Below are 21,586 nucleotides of genomic sequence, written 5' to 3'. Positions count from 1 at the left end.
GCTAAGATTGTGAACAACAACTCTCCCTGGAGCTGGGCTGCCGTGAGCAGCCAAACCAGTGTGTGTGTGGGGAGGGGAGGCAGGAGAAAGGGGGGAAAACAAAGAAAAATAATTATATACCATTTTGTTTTTTGGTGCCCTCAGTAGGAAACTTTTTATTTTGCCTTTCATGAATAAAAATACCTTTCAGAAACCCCAGGGAAAAAGAGAGGAGGGAAAAAGAAAGGAAGAAAAAAGGGAGAGTGGGTTGTAGGCTGACACTGTGTGAATTACTGTAGCAATGTATTTTCCTTTCCTAAGTCCATGGTCAAGCAAAAGGCTTACCTCTAGCAACTCATCACCTTGCTACATTTGAAGAACCCTGTTTAGTAGATAATTCAGGATGGGAATTCAGTTGTAACTTTCTCTCAAAAAGAGGACACTAAATCATTCCTGCTTCCTAATTTCCACATATTTAGGAATACTGGTCCTCTTTTTACCACCTCAAAAATCACTTACAGTCAAGATGGAAGGGTCTCTGGTTATTTCCTTAACCCAGTTTAGTTCCTGAGATGTGACAAATGAAGTATTTCTTAAGTTAATTCTTTCCATTGGCAGAATACGTCCCTCAATCTAAAAAGAAAAGAAAGTATCTATGACATGAGCCATCTACAAACACTATTTAGAAAAACACTGATACTGTTCTCTTTAGGGTCTGGTCAGCTCCACTATATAAACTTATCCCTGTTATAATTGCTGAGAATGGCAGAAAAATGAAACTGCTAGCGAGATCATGACAATGAAACCCTGGACATATACAGGTAACATTTTTATATACCCTGCTTTTTAATTATTGAAGCTTCCAACGTGGTCTTCCAAGAAAGGCATTAGAAACCACTGTCTCTTTAGAGCAGAGAACGCATGTAAAACAACTATAATTTCAAGACGAACAGGAAAATAATCTTTAAACATACTTTAAGGGAAAAATTGAAAGTAGAAAATTAAAGGTAAAATTTCTTAAGGCTGAACATAAACTACTATTTTATTTTATACAAAGGAAAAGCCGGAAGGAAAAGGCATAATCAAAGAACGAATTAAAGTTAAAAATAACAAATCAACTAAATATCCCCAAGTAGGAAAGTAACTAGAGGTTGATGGTATGTCATTATGATGGGCTATTCTGCCATCATTAAAGTCACTTTCTAACTACATGTAATATAATCCTGTTTTTGCAAAAAATACCAATGTATGGAATCAAACAATGAGTCCACACTCAGTAGTGATTATCTCTGCGGAAGTTTAATTATGGAGGATTTTTACTATGACCACTACTATTTGCTTTAAAAAAAAAGTTACTTATTTTATCGATAATGAAAAAAATTATAATGGTTTTCTTAATATGAAAGTCTAACACACTGAATAACAATACCCATATTAGCAAGAGAGTAAGGAATCAGACTCATCTAATGCTTATGAAAGTAAAAAATCGTTGATCTTTTTTAGAGGGCAAATGATAATATACCGGGGTGCCAAAAAAATGTATACAAGTGGACACTTTGGTCAATGTCACTCAAGCAGTAGTTGTAATCAGAAGTGTCTGAATGCTGATAGTAACCACTTTGAGCACCTTTTGTAACTGCAGACGTCAAACGTGACTTGTATTCATCTTTTGTTATCGGTATATATTGAGTATTACAATTTTAATGCAGTTTTCCTTTCTTAAAATGTGTATACATTTTTTTGGCACCCTCTGTAAAATAAAAATACTAAAAACAAAATGCCCCCTTACCTAATAATTTTACCTCCATAAACTTGACTATGAAAATAAGCAATAATATGTGCAAAGATTTAGTTACAAGAATGTTAACTGAGTCACTATTTATAATAGAAAAATACTAAATTCAATTTTAATGTAAAAGAAATTGTTAATAAAATGAAGTATCTGGCAGCCATTAAAATATTTAGAAAAATACTAAATGACATGGAAAAACATTCTAAATATACTGAGGGGAAAAAAAGGAAACTATCTGAATATATACTGTGAGGGTGCACACCTACACACAAAAGTAACACTGAAGGATATGTAACAAAATGTTAACAGTGATTATTTAACACAGCAAAATTATAAACCTTTCTTTTTTGGCTTATGTTTTATCCATCTGAAAATAATATTTAATGACATGAAAACATATTCAAGGTATAATATTCAATAAAAAAGAAGGTGCAAAACCACAGATAGTATAATCAGTTTTATAAGAGAAAGATTTACTCTCACATAAAAATTCAAGGGGGGAGAGGGTGGTAGATGAGGGTAAAGGGGATCAAATATATGGTGATGGAAGGAGAACTGACTCTGGGTGGTGAACACATAATGGGATTTATAGATGATGCAATAGGGAATTGTACACCTGAAATCTCTGTAACTTTACTAACAATTGTCACCCCAATAAACTTTAATTAAAAAGAAAGAAAAGTTCCTGGAAAGAAAATACATTGAAAATATCTTTATATGTGTCTAAAATAAATCAGAGATATTATCTTTGGATGATGAAATTACTGATGTTTTTATTGATATTCCCTTCTTTACATTTTCTAAAGTTTCCATTTTCCTTATTGACTATCCATTATTTTTATAAAAAAATAAGAAAGGAAAAAAATTTAAGCAAGCAGTCAACTCAGTGCAAGAGAACTAAAGAAAAGACAATTATTTGGGGATAACCTCAAAAGAAAGGTGAAAAGTACTAATGGCTAGTATTTACTGAGCACTTATGTGTCAGGTATTATACTAAAGATTTTACCAATCTCTTAACTCAATCATTATCTTCATTTTACTGATAAAGAAACTGAGATACTAAGCAAGTTGCTCTAAGTAACCACGATGGCAAGTGTTAGAATGGAAATTCAAAGCCAAATAAGCTGACCCCAAGACCCAGGGCGTTGCCAGCGACCTCATGCTGCCTCTGCACTATGGATCAGGCCACACAAATACAACATAGGACTCAGCAAACTGCAGGCAGAAGGGCCACAAAAAAATTAGATCGTAGAAGTCTAAGATTATACAGGAAAAAAGACAGTAGTATATTCAAAAAAATATAAGTTAATTATTGGGAATGGGAAAAAAAAACTTGGGGGGAAAAAAGTAAAAGACATATAAAACCTTAATAATAATTTGGGTTGGAAAACTGAAAATGAGGTAAATTTTAAGTCAATATTCCTTTTGCTATCTATTTCACTGGAAATTAATAGCTCATATCCCTGGGAAATACAGATGAATAATCTGTAAGAGATAGTAGGCAAATTAAGTCAACGAAATTCAATTGTTACGACTAGGAACAAAAAAAGTATAATAATAAAGCAAAAACTTCAAAATAAAGACAAGATAACAAGGTACTGCACAGTCTCACAAAGCTTTAAAATCGATGATTAATGTTTTCCTGCCCATCATATCTTCTGGGTTACCTTATGTACATCGTTTCGCAGAGAGAGTCCCCAACGTGTTAGTTCATTGCTGGCTATCTCATTCTTTGCAATTTTCTGTAGCAAGAATTCCAAAGCACTATGGTGCTGTTTGGGGCTCAGGTTTATCTGATGGGTCAAATCCTAAATAGAATTAAAATGGAGATAATAAGTTACAAGTATTACTTTCTCCAATATGAGATTAAATAAACCTCAATGTGTCTAAAATGTTTCCATAAGAAACCCCTTCAACCATTGAAATCTGTAGAAATTTTCAAATATCTCTAAAGGCTTTAATAAGCATCTCTCAGGAACGTGAATGAGGTGTAAGGTTAAAATTTTCATCATGAAAGAATTTTAAATTTTGTTTCTTTCTCATAACATCTAAATCTTATCACTTCCTCAAAGTCATGTTCTGAATTTTTTAAATTATCCCTAAGAAATTCTATGAAACGGAAGCAAAGGGGGCTTGATTATACCTATTTAATATTTTTTTGGGAAAAATATCCTGTGCCAGGCACACAGCCAAACATAACAGAATGGAAAACCACATCCAATCTTATACTTTATGTCACACTACACTAGCCATTTAACGTAGTATGTAGTAATTACCCAATAAGACATGTTTTAGACATTGGTTAATGTAGTAATTAACCAACAAGACATGTTTTTTTGGTCCAGTGGTTAGCCCGTAACAGTTGCTTTCTAAATATTTATTGCTGAACGAGTATCTAACAAGTGTGTATGAAGATCGTGAATCACTTAAGTGAGTTCTTTATTCCTCTGGCACAAAAGAATTATACAGTTGTTGTCCCCTAAAAGGTAGACTTTAGGCTCAGTAAGTCTATGGAGCTATACAGATAGCTCTGTGATCACAAAGTCATTAGACAACTGGGAGTTGTAAGGAAGGACCCTTGACCCACATTTTAAAAGCAGAAGTATCAGAAGGTAAACAGGAAAGAAATCTCTTACAGGAATTTTGAGTGTCACTTCAGGCTCTTTATGATGTTACTAAAAATAGTATGTGGCATCTGAGGCAAGCATGGTCCAAGGATTAGACAGACACAGATTCGGGAAGTGGAGAACAGAGTATCTCCAACCGTGGAAAGCCCCAGGAGCCACTGGGTGCGGAGGTGAAGTGCTCAGGGTCTGGACTCATCTGATGCTTCTCAGCTTTTTCCTATAGGAACTGAGCCTAGCACTTCCAGGACATCCTAAGTCCCACACGATAAACTATCCTTTATCTCATCATGCTCTGACTTGTTGACTTTTTGTTACATTATCTTCTCCACCCCTTCAAATAAACTGAAGACTTATAAAAATGTTTAAAAACTTCAGTGCTCTCAGAGAATCTCATTTATGATCAAATGGCCAGTTTATAGTCATCCATTTGATTGGCGAGGGTGAAGACAGCATTGTTTCCTTGTACTTTATAATCCAGTCACTCTGCTGTTCTAATACCCTTCAAAAGGAAGTTCTGATCGGCTCTTTCAGTGTGTGGGAAGGGACATGGACCAGGTTTTACAAAAGGAAAACTGGAGCTTGGAAGAACAGACCTGCCTGGGTAAAGATGCACGCCTGACATGGTTCTAGCTCAATCTGCTACTGAAAAGGTCTCCCGCTCAGAGCAGGCATTTCTCACCTTCATGGCTCTGAAGTCTTTCTTCATCTTCTCAGGGATCCCAGTCATGAAGGAAAGCTCAGGCAGCAGCAGGATTTCACCTTTTAGCAGCTTTGAAGTGAGAACGGAGAAAGTAAGGCAATAAAAGAGGATCGTATTGCCCAGACCTGTACAAGACGTGCCATGCCTAGGGCTGGCCCTGTAGGGCCATCACTGGCAAACTAGGATATAAAACCCCAGAGAGGGAGGCAGTGAAACACTACAGGTATTTTACCCTGACCCTTCAGTCACAATACTTACAGCTGTTGGATTAGGTAAAGGAAAAAAAATACTGAAACTGTCAAAAGGCCAGAAAGAACTAGAAAAAAAAAAACATTCTGTTCCTCTTGGGCCTCCAGACAAGCTAAGACAATACAACCTATCAAGCTGGTGCCTCCATCTCATCTTAGCCTCTCAATCTCCAGGCTTTACACTTAAGACAGAATAGTCAGGTGTCAAGGCACTTTACCCTTACTCCTAGCACCTCCTGAAATGTCTAAAACTTCCCTAATGGATCCAGTGTTTTAATCTTCTTTAGCAGCACATTCTCTGGATTCCTTAACCTAACTGGCTCGTGTGCATATTTAGCTCATTACGGGGACTTCAAAAGCAAATCCTACAGTGTGAGGCGGCACCTCTGACTAGATGGCCCAGACAAAACTGCACAGCTTTCCCCAACCCCACTGCGGTCACTGCTCCTCGGCTCCCAGGGCTGTAAAGAAGGCCCCAGAGCGGCTGACGGACATCGCCACTCACCGTCCCCTGGTTATTCTGTCTCTCACTGGGTCTGTGGATCAGCAGTGGCTGGTCTTCCTCCTTAACTGTTATCCCATAGTTTTTGCTACAGCAGGGCAGAGGCAGGAAAACATGTCAGCAGCAGCATCACTCCTCTCAACAGCCACACAGTCTGAGTCTCTTAACCAAAACTGAGGCACAAGTCTGCGTTGTCCCTTTGTCAAGGGTCCATCGGAAACGCATCATAGCATATTTATAACTGGAAAACGTATGCTCAAATTACTTTGTAATTAAATAGAGGAGAAATAGGCTAAAAGTCCAGGAAAGGATCTGTTTAAACTGCATCAGGCTAAAGGGCTTAGGCATCTAGAAAGGAAAAATGATAGTTAAATAATGAATGACTTGCATTTAATCTCTCCAACCAGACTTCTAACCAAATCAGCAAAGGAAATACAATTCAAAAGCCCTGAGATTATAAAGTAACTGCCAAAAGTACTGAAAGAAACAAAACTGTAAGGGTGGCATATTCAGGTTCAAGCCCATAAAAGAGCTCATTCAATCTTAGGCACATTACCAATCCAATTATTTAAAAAGTGTCCCACTGTACACCACTATGGAACTCAATATCCTGCGGGAGAATTGTAGACTACAACCTACCCCCACGCCCGTAGGTGCAAGCCCAGTCTCTTTTCTCTACCTGTAGTATTCCAAGAATGTGATCTCCGTCCCGTCAGACATCGTGAAGCTGTCTTTTGGAGTCTTATTCCAATCCACATCATCAATACGGTAAGTACGGTTGTTGTATCGGGTTATGACGATATTGCCAACCAGAACCTTCATGCACTCATCCTGGAAGTGTTCTTTGTTCTGCTGATACACGGCATGCCTTGGGAAAGAGACAAGACTTGTGGACCACATCTGTATACAATGAGCAAGATGAAAGGGATCGGTGATACAAGTACGTACTTCAGGGGGATAAGCACAGCTATAAAGCACCAAAGGCTCCAGATGTCTCTTTTAAGAGATGGGACTCTCATCTCTTTTCTTTTTAATAATACCAAAGAAAGAAAGAAAGAAGGAAGGAAGGAAGGAAGGAAGGAAGGAAGGAAGGAAGGAAGGAAGGAAGGAAGGAAGGAAGGAAGGAAGGAAGGAAGGAAAGAAAGAAAAGAAAGAAAGAAAGAAAGAAAGAAAGAAAGGAAAGAAAGAAAGGAAAGAAGGAAAGGAAGAAAGGAAAGAAAGGAAAGGAAGGAAAGGAAGGAAAGGAAGGAAAGGAAGGAAAGGAAGGAAAGGAAGGAAAGGAAGGAAAGGAAGGAAGGAAGGAAGGAAGGAAGGAAAGAAAGAAAGAAAGAAAGAAAGAAAGAAAGAAAGAAAGAAAGAAAGGATAAATCAAATTGAAAATAGCAAATACAAATTAATAAAATTCACTGTATTCCTTAAAATAAGGAACTTTAGTCACCAAAATAATTACTGTTTTGCATCATCATTATTAGGATATAGTCCACAGAAGGACAATAAAACATTCTTTAAACTATACTTGCCCTTTCTGGCTGAAAAAAGAAACTACAGTACCTATCAGATGGCAGCCCTGGTGAAGATGCCAAAGGTGCAGAGATGAAAAGACTCATTACATATAAATATACCCTTGTGGCAACCTAATGGTGCCATGAACAGGACAACACAAAACTCACAAAAAGCACGTCTGAATGTGCTCAGGGAGTCAAAGAAAATTTAGAGGCAGCTGATACCTGAAGGAACAATCTGCCAGGCAGAAAAGCTGAGGCAGGGGGACATGAGTAACTCTATCAGAGGCAATGAGAAGTGTGCAGGGAACAATCCAGGAACTGGATTTATAAGGGGGAGGCAAATAGATGAAAGAAGAACAGAAGATGGTAAGCACAGGCTGCAGACAGGCAGGGGCCAGATATGAATTCCCTTATAAGTCAAGGATCAGAGTTTGGACTTTTTTCTGTGAGCCAGTGTCACCAGGGTGTATTTCTCAGGAACAATGGTCCCTTGAGAGGGGGGGAAGAAGGTTCCATAATCAAGAAAGTTGAGTTCACTCTACATGTTATAAACCCTTCTTAGAGATTTACAACATACATTACCAGATCAGGCTGATAAAGGAGAGAAATATATTTAGTTTCACGTTAATTAAAAATTATCTTTTTTAATATTTCTTACTTTGAAATAATTATAAAATCAAAGGAAGTTGCAGGTGGTTTCTATGAAAAAGCCACTGGAATTGGCTTGGGTGTACCTGAAAGTTGTATGGGGTGGGGTCTCGAATCACCAGGGAGTGGTGAACGAACAGAGTTAGCCAGCTTGATGGAGGCTCAGATATGGTGGCCGCCTGCATCTACATGCTGGGAAGAGGGAGGACTCAACAAAGTTACCTACAAGGGAGCTCCCATAGACTATCAGCTGATTTCTCAACAGAAACTTTGCAGGCCAAAAAGGACTGGCAAGAAATATTCAAAGTGATGAAAAGCGAGGACATACAACCAAGACAACTCTACCCAGCAAAGCTGGGTAGAATCAAAGGACAGACAGAGCTTCACAGATAAGAGAAAGCTAAAAGAGTTCATCACCAAGGAATCTTAGAGGGACTTCTTTAAGGAAAAAAAACCCCTAAAAATATGAATAATAATATGGTAATAACTACAAACCTATCAATAATTACTTTCAATGTAAATGGATTAAATGCTTCAATCAAAAGATAGGGGGGCTGAATGGATAAGAAAACAAGACCCTACATATGCTGCCTACAAGAGACTCACTTCAGATCAAAAGACACACAGACTGAAAGTAAAAGGATGGGAAAAATATATTTCATGAAAATGGAACAACCGAAAAAAGCTGGGGTAACAATACTTATACCAGACAGAATAGACTTTAAAACAAAGACTATATCAAGAGACAAAGAAGGACCTAATAATCCCTTTTCTGAGTATTTATCTGCTGAAACCTACAATACTACTTCGAGAGAACATGCTCATCCACATGTTCATTGCAGCATTATTTACAATAGTCTTTGAATGGATGAATGGATAAAGAAGAGGTGGCACATACATACACTGGAATATTACTCAGCCATAAAAAAAGAATGAATCTTGTCATCTGTGACAACGTGGATGGACCTGGAGAGTACTGTACTGAGTGTAGTAAGTCCGACAGCGAAAGACAAACATCATATGATTTCACTCATATGCAGAATCTAAACAACAAAATAAACAAACAAAACAGAAACAGACTCACAAGACACAGAGAACATTTTGATGGTTGCCAGACAGGAAGGGGGTTGAGGTGGGTAAAAAAGGGGAAGGGATTATGTACATATTGGTTGTTACAGAACAGTCATGGGGATGTAAAGCACAGGGAATATAATCAATAACATGGTAATAACTATGTATAGCGCCAGGTGGGTACTAGCCAGGGGGACCACTTCCTAAATCATATAAATGTCTAACCTGTACACTTGAAACTAATATAAAATAATACTGAATGTGAACTCTAATTGAAAAATTTAAAAATGGGGGGGGGAGTTAAAGAAAAATAAGAGGTTAAAAGTTCCAGGTATAAAACAAATAAGTCTTGGGGATGTAATATACAACATAGGAAATATAGTCAATAATATTGTGACAGCGTGGTACAGTGTCAGATGGCTGGACTTATCATGGTGATCACTTCTCTAGCATATAGAATATAATCAATAATGTGGTAATAACAATGCACAGTGCCAGGTGGGTAGGTGGGTACTGTTGAATTACTATGAAGTACACCTGAAACTAACATAATATTGTATTTAGCTATGTTTTAATAAAAATCTTTTTTAAAAAACCCTCAGAAATTGAACATGGTTTGTAATACTCCCCCCATTTTTTTTTAGGAAGGTTCAGGTCACAGTGGCCCATACGGGGATTGAACCAGCAACCCTGGGTTATTAGCACCACACTCTAACCAACTGAGCTAACCGGCCACCCCCTGTAATACCTTTCTGATAGAGACCCACTTCCCTTCAGCTTTCCTTAAATTTGTGACTAATAATTTCCAAAAACTATGTGTAATCATACCACATACATTGTTTTGCAACTTGCTTTTTAACTTAACATTATTTGGATAGTCTTCCACGTTATAAAAACATAAAGTTCTTAGCACAAAGGACTATCTTCAAACAAGTCATTGTAGATCCCAAAAAACTAAAATCTGCCAGCTTTGGTTTTGATTTATGAAGAGAATTTGGAAGAACCTATAGACATACCAATGTAATAATGATCATAAGGAGTTAAAAATGTGGGTATAATAATGACATTATGGTTATGTTTTAAAATGAAAGTTGATTTAGGAGATATATACTGAAATATTGATGAAAGAAAGAAGACATGTGGGATTTGTTTCAAAATAATTCAGTTTGGTCAGGGAAAATGGTAGACTACATAAAACAAGACTGTTCACAATGTGATATATATATATAGATGATGTATTACAGAATTGTACACCTGAAATCTATGTAACTTCCACTAACAATTATCACCCGAATAAACTTTAATTAAAAAAAACACAACAAGATTGTTTATGAGTTGAATCTATAAAATGAGGAGGGTTTATTATACCACTCTCCCTACTTTTCCAAATGTTTTAAATTTTTCACCTAACTAAATTCTCTTAAAAGTAAAAACATATATAAAAATTTAAAAATATAAGTACACTCTGACAAGAGAGGGAAAAATAAAGAAATTCAACACTAGGTTTTCTAATTCTAGAAAAGAAAAAGTTGGTATATACAAAATAGAAAATATTTTAACTGTAACTCTTATTTTCAATGATATTCAAAAGATTATTGAATCTATGAAAAGACAATTTGAGAGCAATAGAAATTGCTTGAAGGAAAAATAAAGCATGACTGCCAACTTTTAGAAATACTAGCAAAAATAATGGAGGCAGAAAATCTCAGCGTGGAAATCAAATTTATAAATTAAAAAGTGGGTTTAAGAAATTGTTTTAGTACTCTGAGGAAATAAGAAAGGAATGAATATAATAAAATAAAAGACAGTCACATGCAGAGGACAAGTTCAAGAGATAAAAGACATATATAATTTACAGAAGAGAGATAATCAAAGAAATAAACAAATAAAAAGGCTGAAGAGTTGGAACCAACTAAAAGAACTCAAATAACAGCAAATTAATGAAAAAGGACCTCAATCTGAAAGTTCTGAAAAAAATTATATTTCAAATATAAAAAGGGGGCCGGCCCGGTGGCTCAGGCGGTTAGAGCTCCGTGCTCCTAACTCCGAAGGCTGACGGTTCGATTCCCGCATGGGCCAGTGGGCTCTCAACCACAAGGTTGCCGGTTCGACTCCCGCAAGGGATGGTGGGCTGTGCCCCCTGCAACTAAGATTGAACACAGCACCTTGAGCTGAGCTGCCGCTGAGCTCCCAGATGGCTCAGTTGGTTGGAATGCGTCCTCTCAACCACAAGGTTGCCGGTTCGACTCCCACAAGGGATGGTGGGCTGCGCCCCTGCAACTAGCAACAGCAACTGGACCTGGAGCTGAGCTGCGCACTCCACAACTAAGACTGAAAGGACAACAACTTGACTTGGAAAAAATGCCTAGAAGTACACACTGTTCCCCAATAAAGTCCTGTTCCCCTTCCCCAATAAAATCTTAAAAAACAAACAAATATATACATACATACATACATACATACATACATACATACATATATGAGTCATGAGTAAGGAGTTTCCTTTGGAGGGTGATGAAAATGTTCCAGTATTAGATAGTGGCCTTATTTAGCCTTCACCATTTTTTTTTAAACTTTTATGTATTTTTAAGTGTGTTTTTCCAGGACCCATCAGCTCCAAGTCAAGTAGTTGTTTCAATTTAGTTGTGGAGAGCACAGCTCATAGTGGCCCATGTGGGGATTGAACCAGTGACCTTGGTGTTATGAGGACTGTGTTCTAACCGAGCCAACCAGCTGCCCCCCAGCCTTCACCATTTTTAACATACAATCAATTGTGTATATACTAAAAACCAGTGAATTACGCACTGAAAATGGTGAATTTTATGGCTAAATATATCTCTACAAAAATTTAAATTAAACAAAAAAAGGATTTCTCTTACAGCAGTACAGAGATATCAGCAATTCCCCTCTACAAAAATCAAGCATAAAACTGGACAAAATTGTCAAAACAACAATTTTTGGTAACTGGAAATCGACCAAAGGTAGACAATACCTTGAGAAGTGTTAATTTTTTAACAACTACTAAAGCTTCTGACAAGAATAGCAGGAATTTGTGACCTTCTTGCCTGGGGTGGTCCCCATCTCATACCATTAGCTTTACCTGCCAGAGTGGGAAAATACAATCTGTGCACAGGAATGGGAATGCATGGAAAACCAGTTACAAATGGCAATGGGGAAAACCAAAGTTTTGCTAGCCCAAGGTTGTAGTCCAGATCGGGGCAAGCAGCAGACTGGCTGGAAATTTAACAGGTAGAATCTGAAAAACAGAAAGCCATGGAAGGGCTTATGATAAGTTTCCCACACATGCTTAGCTGACTGGGAAACTTACTCAGGAGAAAGCCAAGACACACGTGAGAACTACCTGTAACTTTGAATGAGTTCTTCAGCGCATATACAGAGGCATCAGCAGAGGCCTGGAAGACTTATGGGCCCGATCCATGAGGTACAATCCTCTACCCAAATCAATGCCTGAACCACTAAGCTATGCACAGATGTGGTCCCAAGGAAGCTAAGCTAAAATGTGAAAAGAATAGAAAAATTGAGCAGAAAAATCAGCAGCTGCACACCAGAGGATATAGGGTCCACAGTTTAAGAATGGACAAATCAGAATTTTAAAAAATTAAGAGAAATAAATAGAATCCAGACTTGCTACAATATATTACCTGAAATGTTTAGTTTTCAATTACAAACTATTAGATATGCAAAGAAACAGGAAAGTCTGACCAACAATCATGAAAAAAAGCAGTCAACAGAAACTTATTCTGAAAGGCTCAGATGTTGGACTTTGCACACAAAGAATTCAAAGCAGCAATTATAAATAACTTCAACTAACTAAAGGATAATATGGACGGCCGGTTGGCTCAGTTGGTTAGAGCGCCGTGCTCCTAACACCAAGGTCGCTGATTCGATTCCCACATGGGCCAGTGAGCTGTGCCTCCACAACAGATTGAAAACAACGTCTGGAATTGGGAGCTGATGGGTCCTGAAAAAACACACAGTTCCCCAATAAAAATATAAAAAAAGGATAATATGATGACAATGAGTCAACAAACAGAGAATCTCAATAAAATAATGGAAATTAAAAAGCAAAACAAATAGTAAGTATAGAAGTGGAAAGTATAAAATCCAAAATGAGAAACTGATAAGATGAGCTTACCAGGAGATTTGAAATGGCAGAATAAATAATCACAGACATAAAGATAAATCAATAGAGGGTCTCCAAATCCAAAGGAAAGAGGGAAAAGACTAAAGACAAATGAAGTCTCAAAATCCCATGAGACAGTATCAAAAGTCACAACATACATGTAATCAGTCCCAGAAGGAGGACAGGAGAATAAAGAAAAAGATTATTAAAAGAAACAGTGGTCTAAAACTTCCCAAACTTGATGAAAAACATTAACCTATAGATACAAGAACCTCAATGAATACCAAGTATGATAAACAATGAGAACCACACCGAGACACCATGGACAAACTGCCAAAATCCAAAGCCAAAAAAAAATCTTGATAGCAGTGAGAGAAAAATGACTCACCATGTACAGGATAAGCAATATGGTTAACAATCTACTCTCAACAGACAAAATAAAAGTCAGAAGGCAGCACAATGACATGCTAAAAGTGCAAAAACAAACAAACAAAAAACTGTCAAGCAAAAAATCTATATCCAATGAAACTATCCTTCAAAAATGAGAATGAAGAAGCCAAACACAAAAGAGAACATATTATATGATTTCCTTTATATGAAATGTCCAGAACAGGTAAAGCTGGAGAGATAGAAGGTTAGTGGTACTCTAGAACTGGGGACAGGAGTTTGGTGAAGGGTAGAGTAGGGAGTAGGGGTAATGGCTGAGGGGGTGTAGGGTTTCTTTTTGGGGTATTGGAAATGCTCTATAATTGTGGTGATGGATGCATAACACTGAATATATTAAAAGCTATTGATGATATAGTTTAAATGAGTGAATTGTATGGTAGATGATTATATCTCATTAAAGTTGTTAAAACAAATGAAGGTGACAAAAAGTTATTCCCAGATAAACAAAAAATGTGAGAATTTGTTGCTGGAAGACCTGCTCTGTAAGAAATACTAAATAAAATCCTTCAGGCTAAAGAAAATGATTCTAAATGGAAACTTGGATCCACAGGAAGGAAGAATACTGGAAATGACGTATATATGAATAAATATAAAAGACTATATATGTATTATCCTTCCTTTCATTTCTTTAAAAATCATAAGATTGTTTAAAGCTATAATTAAAACACTGTACTGTTGGGTTTATAACATAGAGAAAAATCTTTATCTATATCCATAATCATATCAGCATAAAGGAGGAAAGAGCTATGCTGGAGCAAAATTTCTGTATTTTACTGGAATTAAGTATGTATAACCTGAAGTACATTATGGTATGTGAAGGATGCTTACTGAACTCCTTAGAACGAACACATGAATGAACACACACATACACACACTCAACTGAGAAACAGAAATGGTATATTAAAAAATATTTAACACAGAAGAAGGCAATAAATAAGGAATTAAGGGGAAAAGACATGGGATATATATAAAAGATGGATCGGCCACATTACTGTCAGACAAAATAGACTTTAAGCCAAGAATATTACTAGAGACAAAAAGGCACATTTCATAATGACAAAAGGGTTAATAGATCAGGAAGATTATCAATTATAAATGTAAATATGTGTATGTATCTGAAGGAAAAACTGACAGAATTGAAAGATATCAATAATTTGACAATTATACTTAGATTTTCAGTATTTCTCTTAGTAATTGACAGAACAAGTAGAAAATTAGGAAGGTTATAGAAGATTTGAACAAAATTATTAAACCAACTGAACCTAGCTGACGTATAGAAAAACACTCCAACAAACACCAGCAGAAATCACATCTCTCTCAAGTGCACATAAACTTCCTCCAGGACAGACTCTGTGCTATGCTGTAAAACAAGTTTCAATAAAATCAAAAGACCTGAAATAATACAAAATATGTTCTCTAACCACATTAGAAAAAGACTAGAAACCAAAATTAAAAATCAGGAAATCTCCAAATATTTGGAAATTAATCAGCACATTCTAAATTAATCCAAAGAAGAAAGCACAAGAGAAGAAAATATCTAGAATTTAAAGGAAATAAAAACCAGTAAAAAAAAATTAGGGGCTATAGCTATCACAGTGGTCAGAGGGAAATTTATGGCTTCAAATTATATAACAACGAACGAACCCACATATTTGACAAAAGTGTCAAGGTAAATCAGTAAGAAAGGATAGCCTTTTTAAGAAATAGTGTTGTGATAACTGCATATTCACATGCAACAAAATGAACTTAGACCATTTCTTCATATTACCCACGAAAGTTAACTCAAATCTTACATTTAGAATCAAAAACCTAAATGTAAGAGCTTAAACTATAGACCTCCTAAAATAAAACATAGAAAATCTTTGTGACCTTGAGTTAGGCAGTAATTTTTTAGATATGACACCAAAACACAACCCATGAAAAAAAAAACCTGATAAATTAGACTTCATCAAAATGAAAATGTTTGCTCCTTAAAAGACACCATTAATAAAAATGAAAAGACAAGCTACAGACCGGGAGAAAACATTTGCAAATCATGTATCTGATAAAGGATTTATATTTTTAAAAGAATTCTTGCACAACAAAGTGAAAAAGTAACAACCTAACTAAAAAATAGCTAAAAGATTTGAACAGATACTTCACCAAAGTAGATAAATGGATGGCAACTAAGCACAGGAAAAGATGTTCAACATTATTAGTCATTAGGAAAATACCAATTAAAAACCACAACAGGATGCCAGTATATACTGATCAGAATTTCTGAAATTAAAGACTGACTATACCAAGTGTTGGCAAGAAGGTGGAGCAAACTGAATTCTCATACATTGCTGGTGGGAACGTAAAATGGTACAGCCACTTTGGAAACGGTTCCTTGTAAAGGTAAACATACACCTACCATATGACGTGCTGGCTATTTCCACTCTCAGGTATTTACTAACCAAGCGAAATGAAACTATGTGTCCACTAATTAGTACACTAATATTTACAACAGCTTTATATGTAATAGCCAACAAGTGGGAATTGCTTGGAAATAACAGGTGAAACATAAAAAAACAAACAAACAAAAAACCCTGTGGTATAGTCAAGCAATGAAACACTAGTCAGCAATAAAAAAAGAACAAAGTTTTGATAATACAACAACTATATGGTTTCAAAATAATCACGTTGACTGACAGCAGCAAGACTGAAAAACAAAAAGTGAGTATATACTATAATTCCATTTATATAAAATTCTAGAAAATGCAAACTAATCTCTAATGACAGAAAGCGGATCAGTTTTTGCTGCCTGTGGGGGGCAGAAGAAGAACAGATGTTTCAAAGAGACATTGAGTAAATTTTAAGGGGCCAATGTATATGTTCATTTTCTTCACTGCGATATTTCACAGGTATATAAATATGTCAAAACTCATCAAATTATCTATCTTAAATGTGTACGATGTATTGTATGCCAGGTGTGCCTTAACCAATCTGAAAAAAAAAAGAAAAAGAAATTAACAGAACAATAAAATATCCAGAACTAGCGTGAAATACAGATTAGCATTAAGTGTACAGCAATTACTGGTGGTATTTCAAATTAGTGGGAAAAAAGGGTCATTAAAAAATGGATAGGATAACTTGCTAACCATTAAAAAAATAAATTATTTATGAACTGAAGATTAATATGTAATAAATTAAGCAATAAAACTGGATTGAAACATAAACATTCACCAACTGCTGGGAATAAAAAAAAATCCCCACAAACTTGGAAAAGATGGATTGTTCTGTAGTCACAGTAACAAGTAGCCATAAGAACCAATTTTAAACCTGTTTAATCAATCTACACCAACTCACCTCAGCAAACATACTTTTTGCAAGCCAACCAACCAGTGTCATCCCCTTATTTCTGTAAATCAGCCAATCAGGGAATGACTTAATGTAATAAGCATTCCACTGAGTGCTAATCAATCAACAACAGTCTCTCCTGAACAGCAACCATGCTTCTACAGATGATGGTGGGCTACTTACCCCTCTGCAAGTCTGCAGTCCTCAACTACACACTTCTCAAATACTCTCTAAAAGACCAGCAGTCTATCACTGTAGTAAGCAAGCAGTACATCAGCTTTCTCTTTCTATGAGGCAGAATAGAGGTCTCATCATCTTTTCACTGTTCTGGAGGTCCCACAAAGGTAAGTGTGAAAACTCTTCCTAAGCAACATTCTCAGAGTCTCAGGCCAACAGATGCACTCATTGGGCCTCTTGTGCTGAACTCCATTTGTCCTTCACATATGCTGCCAAGGGAGTCAATCCCAACATCCATCGGTCTGACTAGTTTCATTAGGCTCTAGCTACCGGTTTAATATTGACCTCTTCTGTTTGGAACTATATTATTGGATATAAAATTAGACCCAGGTCTTTAAGCTTTTTGTTTTAAAGGTAATACCATTTGCAAATATTTCTGCCATCAACCTGACTCTTCTCCATTTGCTTATTTTGCTGTAATGATTATGTGTCTATATGCCTAAAGTCTTCTTTTATGTGTTTGGTTTTGTCCTGGATTTCCTTGTCTCTGTTACATGCACAAGAGAGTGTTCGATAGGAAATGGATGTAGGCATAAGCCAGATTAAGTCTCAAAACCAAGCCAACCCACTCCTGAGAGATCATGGTTGGAGGTCCATTAGACCAGAGACTAATTTGTAAAAAAGCAATTGGCCAAACAACATGGAGGCACTCCTTGTCAATTTGTGAAAGAAGTCACTCTGTTTACTTAGTCCAAATTCCAGGGTCAATGATAGTTGGGTCGCTGATCTTATGACCCCTTCCTATTTGTGGTTGGAACCTGAGATATGGTTCACAAACACACATACTTAGACGACCTTAGTGCTTCTCTTTTTTGTTTGTCATGGGTTTGCCTATATCAAAGTCTCAACCTCTCCCTGGAAGAATTTCTGCTTCTAATATAAAGGCATACTATAATCTTAACTCTTACACTTTCCTTGGTAAATGGGGAAAAAAATTAATTACAATGCCCAAAGTGCACATGGAGCATTGTCCAGTATAGAGCATATGCTAAGTCATAAAACTCAATAAATATAAAGTGATAGAAATAATACAAAGTAAATCTTCTGACCACAACAGAATAATATTAGAAATCAGTAACAGAGAGATATTGGGGAAACTCACAAATATGTGTAAATTAAACAACACACTCTCCTAAAGAATAATGAATCAAACAAAAAAAATCACAAGGGAAATTAGAAAATACTTAGGGTTAGATGAAAACAAAGACACAACATACCAAAACACATGGGATACAGCTAAAGCAATATTTACAGGGAAATTTATAGCTATAAATGCCTATATTAAAATTTTTTTTAAAATATCTGAAATAAATCACCTAACATTCCAATAAATCACCTAACCTTCCACCTTAAGACATTGGGGAAAAAAAGAACAAACCAAACCTAAAGCAAAAAGAAGGAAATAATAAATATAAGAATGAAGTTAATTAAACAAAGGACAGAAAAATAGAGAAAATCAATAAAACCAAACATTGGCTTTTTGAAAAGGTCAACAAATTTTTAATTAGACCACCTATGAAAAAAATGAGACTTGGATTACTAAAACAAAGAATGAGAGATGGGATATCACTACTGGGCTTACAGAAATAAACAGGTTATAAGGCAACGCTTTGAACAATAGTATTCCAATTATATAACCTAAATGAAGTGGACAAATTCCAGGAAAAGACATAAACTCCCAAAACTGACCCAGAAGAAACAGAAAATCTGAATAAACCTCTAACAAGTACAGGGCTAGAATTAGTCATTTTAAAACTACACACAAGAAAAAACCAAGCCCACATGGCTTCAATGTTGAATTTCTACCAAGCATTCCAAGAAAAAATGAATACCAATCCTTCATAAATTCTTCTGAAAAATAGAAGGAGGAAATACTTTTCAACCCTTTCTATAAGGTCAGAATTATGCAGATATCAAAACCTGATAGAGGCATCACAAGAAAAGTACGGACGAGTATCTCTTATTGTACACAGACATTAAAATTCTCAACAAAATACAAGCAACCCAAATCCAGCAACATATAAAAAGAATTACACGACATGAGCACATAGGATTTATACCAGGAATGCAAGGTTGATTTAACATCCAAAAATCAATTTATAAATCAGATTGCTTTTTTTTAAATGATCACCTCAAAAGATGCAGAAAAAGCAATCGACAAAACCCAATATCCTTCATGACAAAAACACTCAAGAAACTTAGAATGGAACTTTCTCAACCTAATCGAGAGCCTCTCCAAAAACTCCACAGCTAATATCGAACTTAATGGTACAAGACTGGATACTCTCCCCCTAAGATAAGGAAAGGACATCCTTTTCAGCATTTTACTTGAGGTCCTAGCAGGACGTTCACAAGAAAGAGAAATAAAAGACATCTAGATTGGAAAGGAACAAGTAAAAGTATCTCTATTTGCAGATGATATGATCTTCTATAAAGAAAATCCCAAGAAATCCATGGAAAAAAAATTAGAACTAATAAATGAGTTCCCAGGGGTTTCAGGATACAAGATCAATACACAAAAATCAATTGTATTTCTATATACTTGCAACGAACAATCCAAAAATCAAGTGTAAAAAAATTCCATTCACAGATTCTTTTATAGTTCATAAGTGTGATGATTGGGTGTTCACGCTTTTGTGTGAGGTGTGCCTCCCACAAACCTTGTTACGACATCGGCACATTACCCGTCTGATATTAAAAAAAAAAAAAAAAAAAAATTCCATTCACAAAAGCATCAAAAAGAATAAAACATTTAGGAATAAATGTAAAACTCATACTCTGAAATCTATAAAACATTGTTGAAAGAAATTAAAGATCTAAACAATAGAAAAAAATCTGTGTTCACAGATCATAAGACAATATTGTTAAGATAGCAATACTCTTCAAATTAACCTACAGATTTCAGTTTCTCAGAATCCCAACTGGCTTCTTGGTAGAAACTGACAAGCTGATTCTAAAATTCATATGGAGTTGCAAGGGATCTAGACTTGCCAAAGCAATCTTGAAAAAGAAAACAACGTTGGAAGGGTCATATTTTTCAACTTCGAAACTCAGATACAAAACAACAGTAACAAGACAGTGTAGCACTGGCTTAAGGATCGTCTCATAGATCAACAAAACAGAATTGAGGGTCCTGAAATAAACCCATGTGTCGATGATCAACTGATTTTCAAAAAGGGTGCCAAGATCACTCAATGGGGAAGGAACACTCTTTTCAATAAAGGTGCTAAGATAACAGGACAAGGATGTCCACATGCAAAAGAATGAAGTTGCACTGTTCCCTCAAATAACACACAAAAATTAATTCAAAATGGATCAAAAACCTAAATGTAGGAGCTAAAACTATAAAACTCTTACAAAAAAACATGGGGGTAAACCTTTATGACATAAGAATTTGCAAAGGATTTTTACAAGAGTATAAGCAATGAAAGAAAAAAACAGATAAAATAACTTCATCACAATTAAAAACTTTTGTGTTGCAAAGGACACCATTGAGAAAGTAAAGAAAACACACAGAGAGAAAATTTCCAAATCATATATCTGATAAGAGACCTGTACCTTGAAATGCAAGTCAATAATAAAAAGACAAATGACCCAATTTTAAAAGCAGACAAAGGATCTAAATAGAAATTTCTTAAAGATATACAAATGGCCAATAAGCACATAAAAATATTTTCAACATCATTAACTATTATTAGGGAAATGCAAATAAAAATCACACTACTTCCCACCCACTTAAGATAGCTAGAATCATAAACACAGATAATAACAAGTGTTGGTGAAGATGTGGACCAATCAGAAACCTCACACACTGCTGGTGGGAATGTGAAATGGTACAGCCTCTTTGTAAAGCAGGATGGCAGTTTCTCAAATGGCTAAACATAAAGCTACAATATGATCCAGCAATTCCACTCCTAGGTATATACTCAAGAGAAATTAAATGTGTCCACACAAAAACTTGTACATAAATGTTCACAGTAATTAAAATTATTCACAATAGCAAAAAACAACCCAAACATTCATTAACTGATGAATAGATAAACAAAATAAGATATAACCATTCAGTGGAATATCGTTTAGGCATTAAAAAAAATGGAGTACTGATAATTGTTGCAACCATGGATGAACCCTGAAAACATGCCAAGTGAAAAATTTATACATATATTACATTATTCTATTTATATGAAAAGTTTAGAATAGGCCAATCTATAGATAATGAAAGTATATTAGTGATTGCCTAGGAGTGGGGAAGGATGAGGAAATTGGGAAGTGATATCTAAGGGGTGCAGAGTTTCTTTATGAGATGATGAAAACGTTCTAAAATTGACGGTAGTGATAAATGTACAACTCTGAGAATACCTGTAT

The 21,586-nt window shown here is 35.8% G+C and overlaps 1 protein-coding gene and 1 non-coding gene across 3 annotated transcripts in view; one reads left to right on the top strand and one right to left on the bottom strand.

Moving 5' to 3' along the window:
• Positions 1-21,586, bottom strand: part of PIWIL2 (piwi like RNA-mediated gene silencing 2) — a 68,994-nt gene that overhangs the window by 33,010 nt on the left and 14,398 nt on the right. For both annotated transcript variants that reach the window (XM_019714439.3, XM_074338244.2), the window contains exons 10-14: positions 6,528-6,716; positions 5,852-5,936; positions 5,078-5,167; positions 3,439-3,579; positions 499-612 (exon numbers count right to left, since the gene is read on the bottom strand). In XM_019714439.3, the coding sequence (XP_019569998.3) occupies positions 499-612; positions 3,439-3,579; positions 5,078-5,167; positions 5,852-5,936; positions 6,528-6,716 (619 nt within the window). The remainder of the gene's footprint in view (positions 1-498; positions 613-3,438; positions 3,580-5,077; positions 5,168-5,851; positions 5,937-6,527; positions 6,717-21,586) is intronic.
• On the top strand, positions 19,812-19,915 carry LOC141572986 (small nucleolar RNA U13). Its single transcript, XR_012498574.2, has one exon. It is a non-coding gene; the product is annotated as a small nucleolar RNA U13 (small nucleolar RNA).

Source organism: Rhinolophus sinicus, chromosome 15 (assembly GCF_057876585.1).
Source record: "Rhinolophus sinicus isolate RSI-liver-muscle chromosome 15, RSI-T2T, whole genome shotgun sequence".
In the NCBI taxonomy this organism is placed as follows: domain Eukaryota; kingdom Metazoa; phylum Chordata; class Mammalia; order Chiroptera; family Rhinolophidae; genus Rhinolophus; species Rhinolophus sinicus.
The sequence above is the reverse complement of the archived record's forward strand: the minus strand, read 5'-3'. Positions and strand labels throughout refer to the sequence as shown.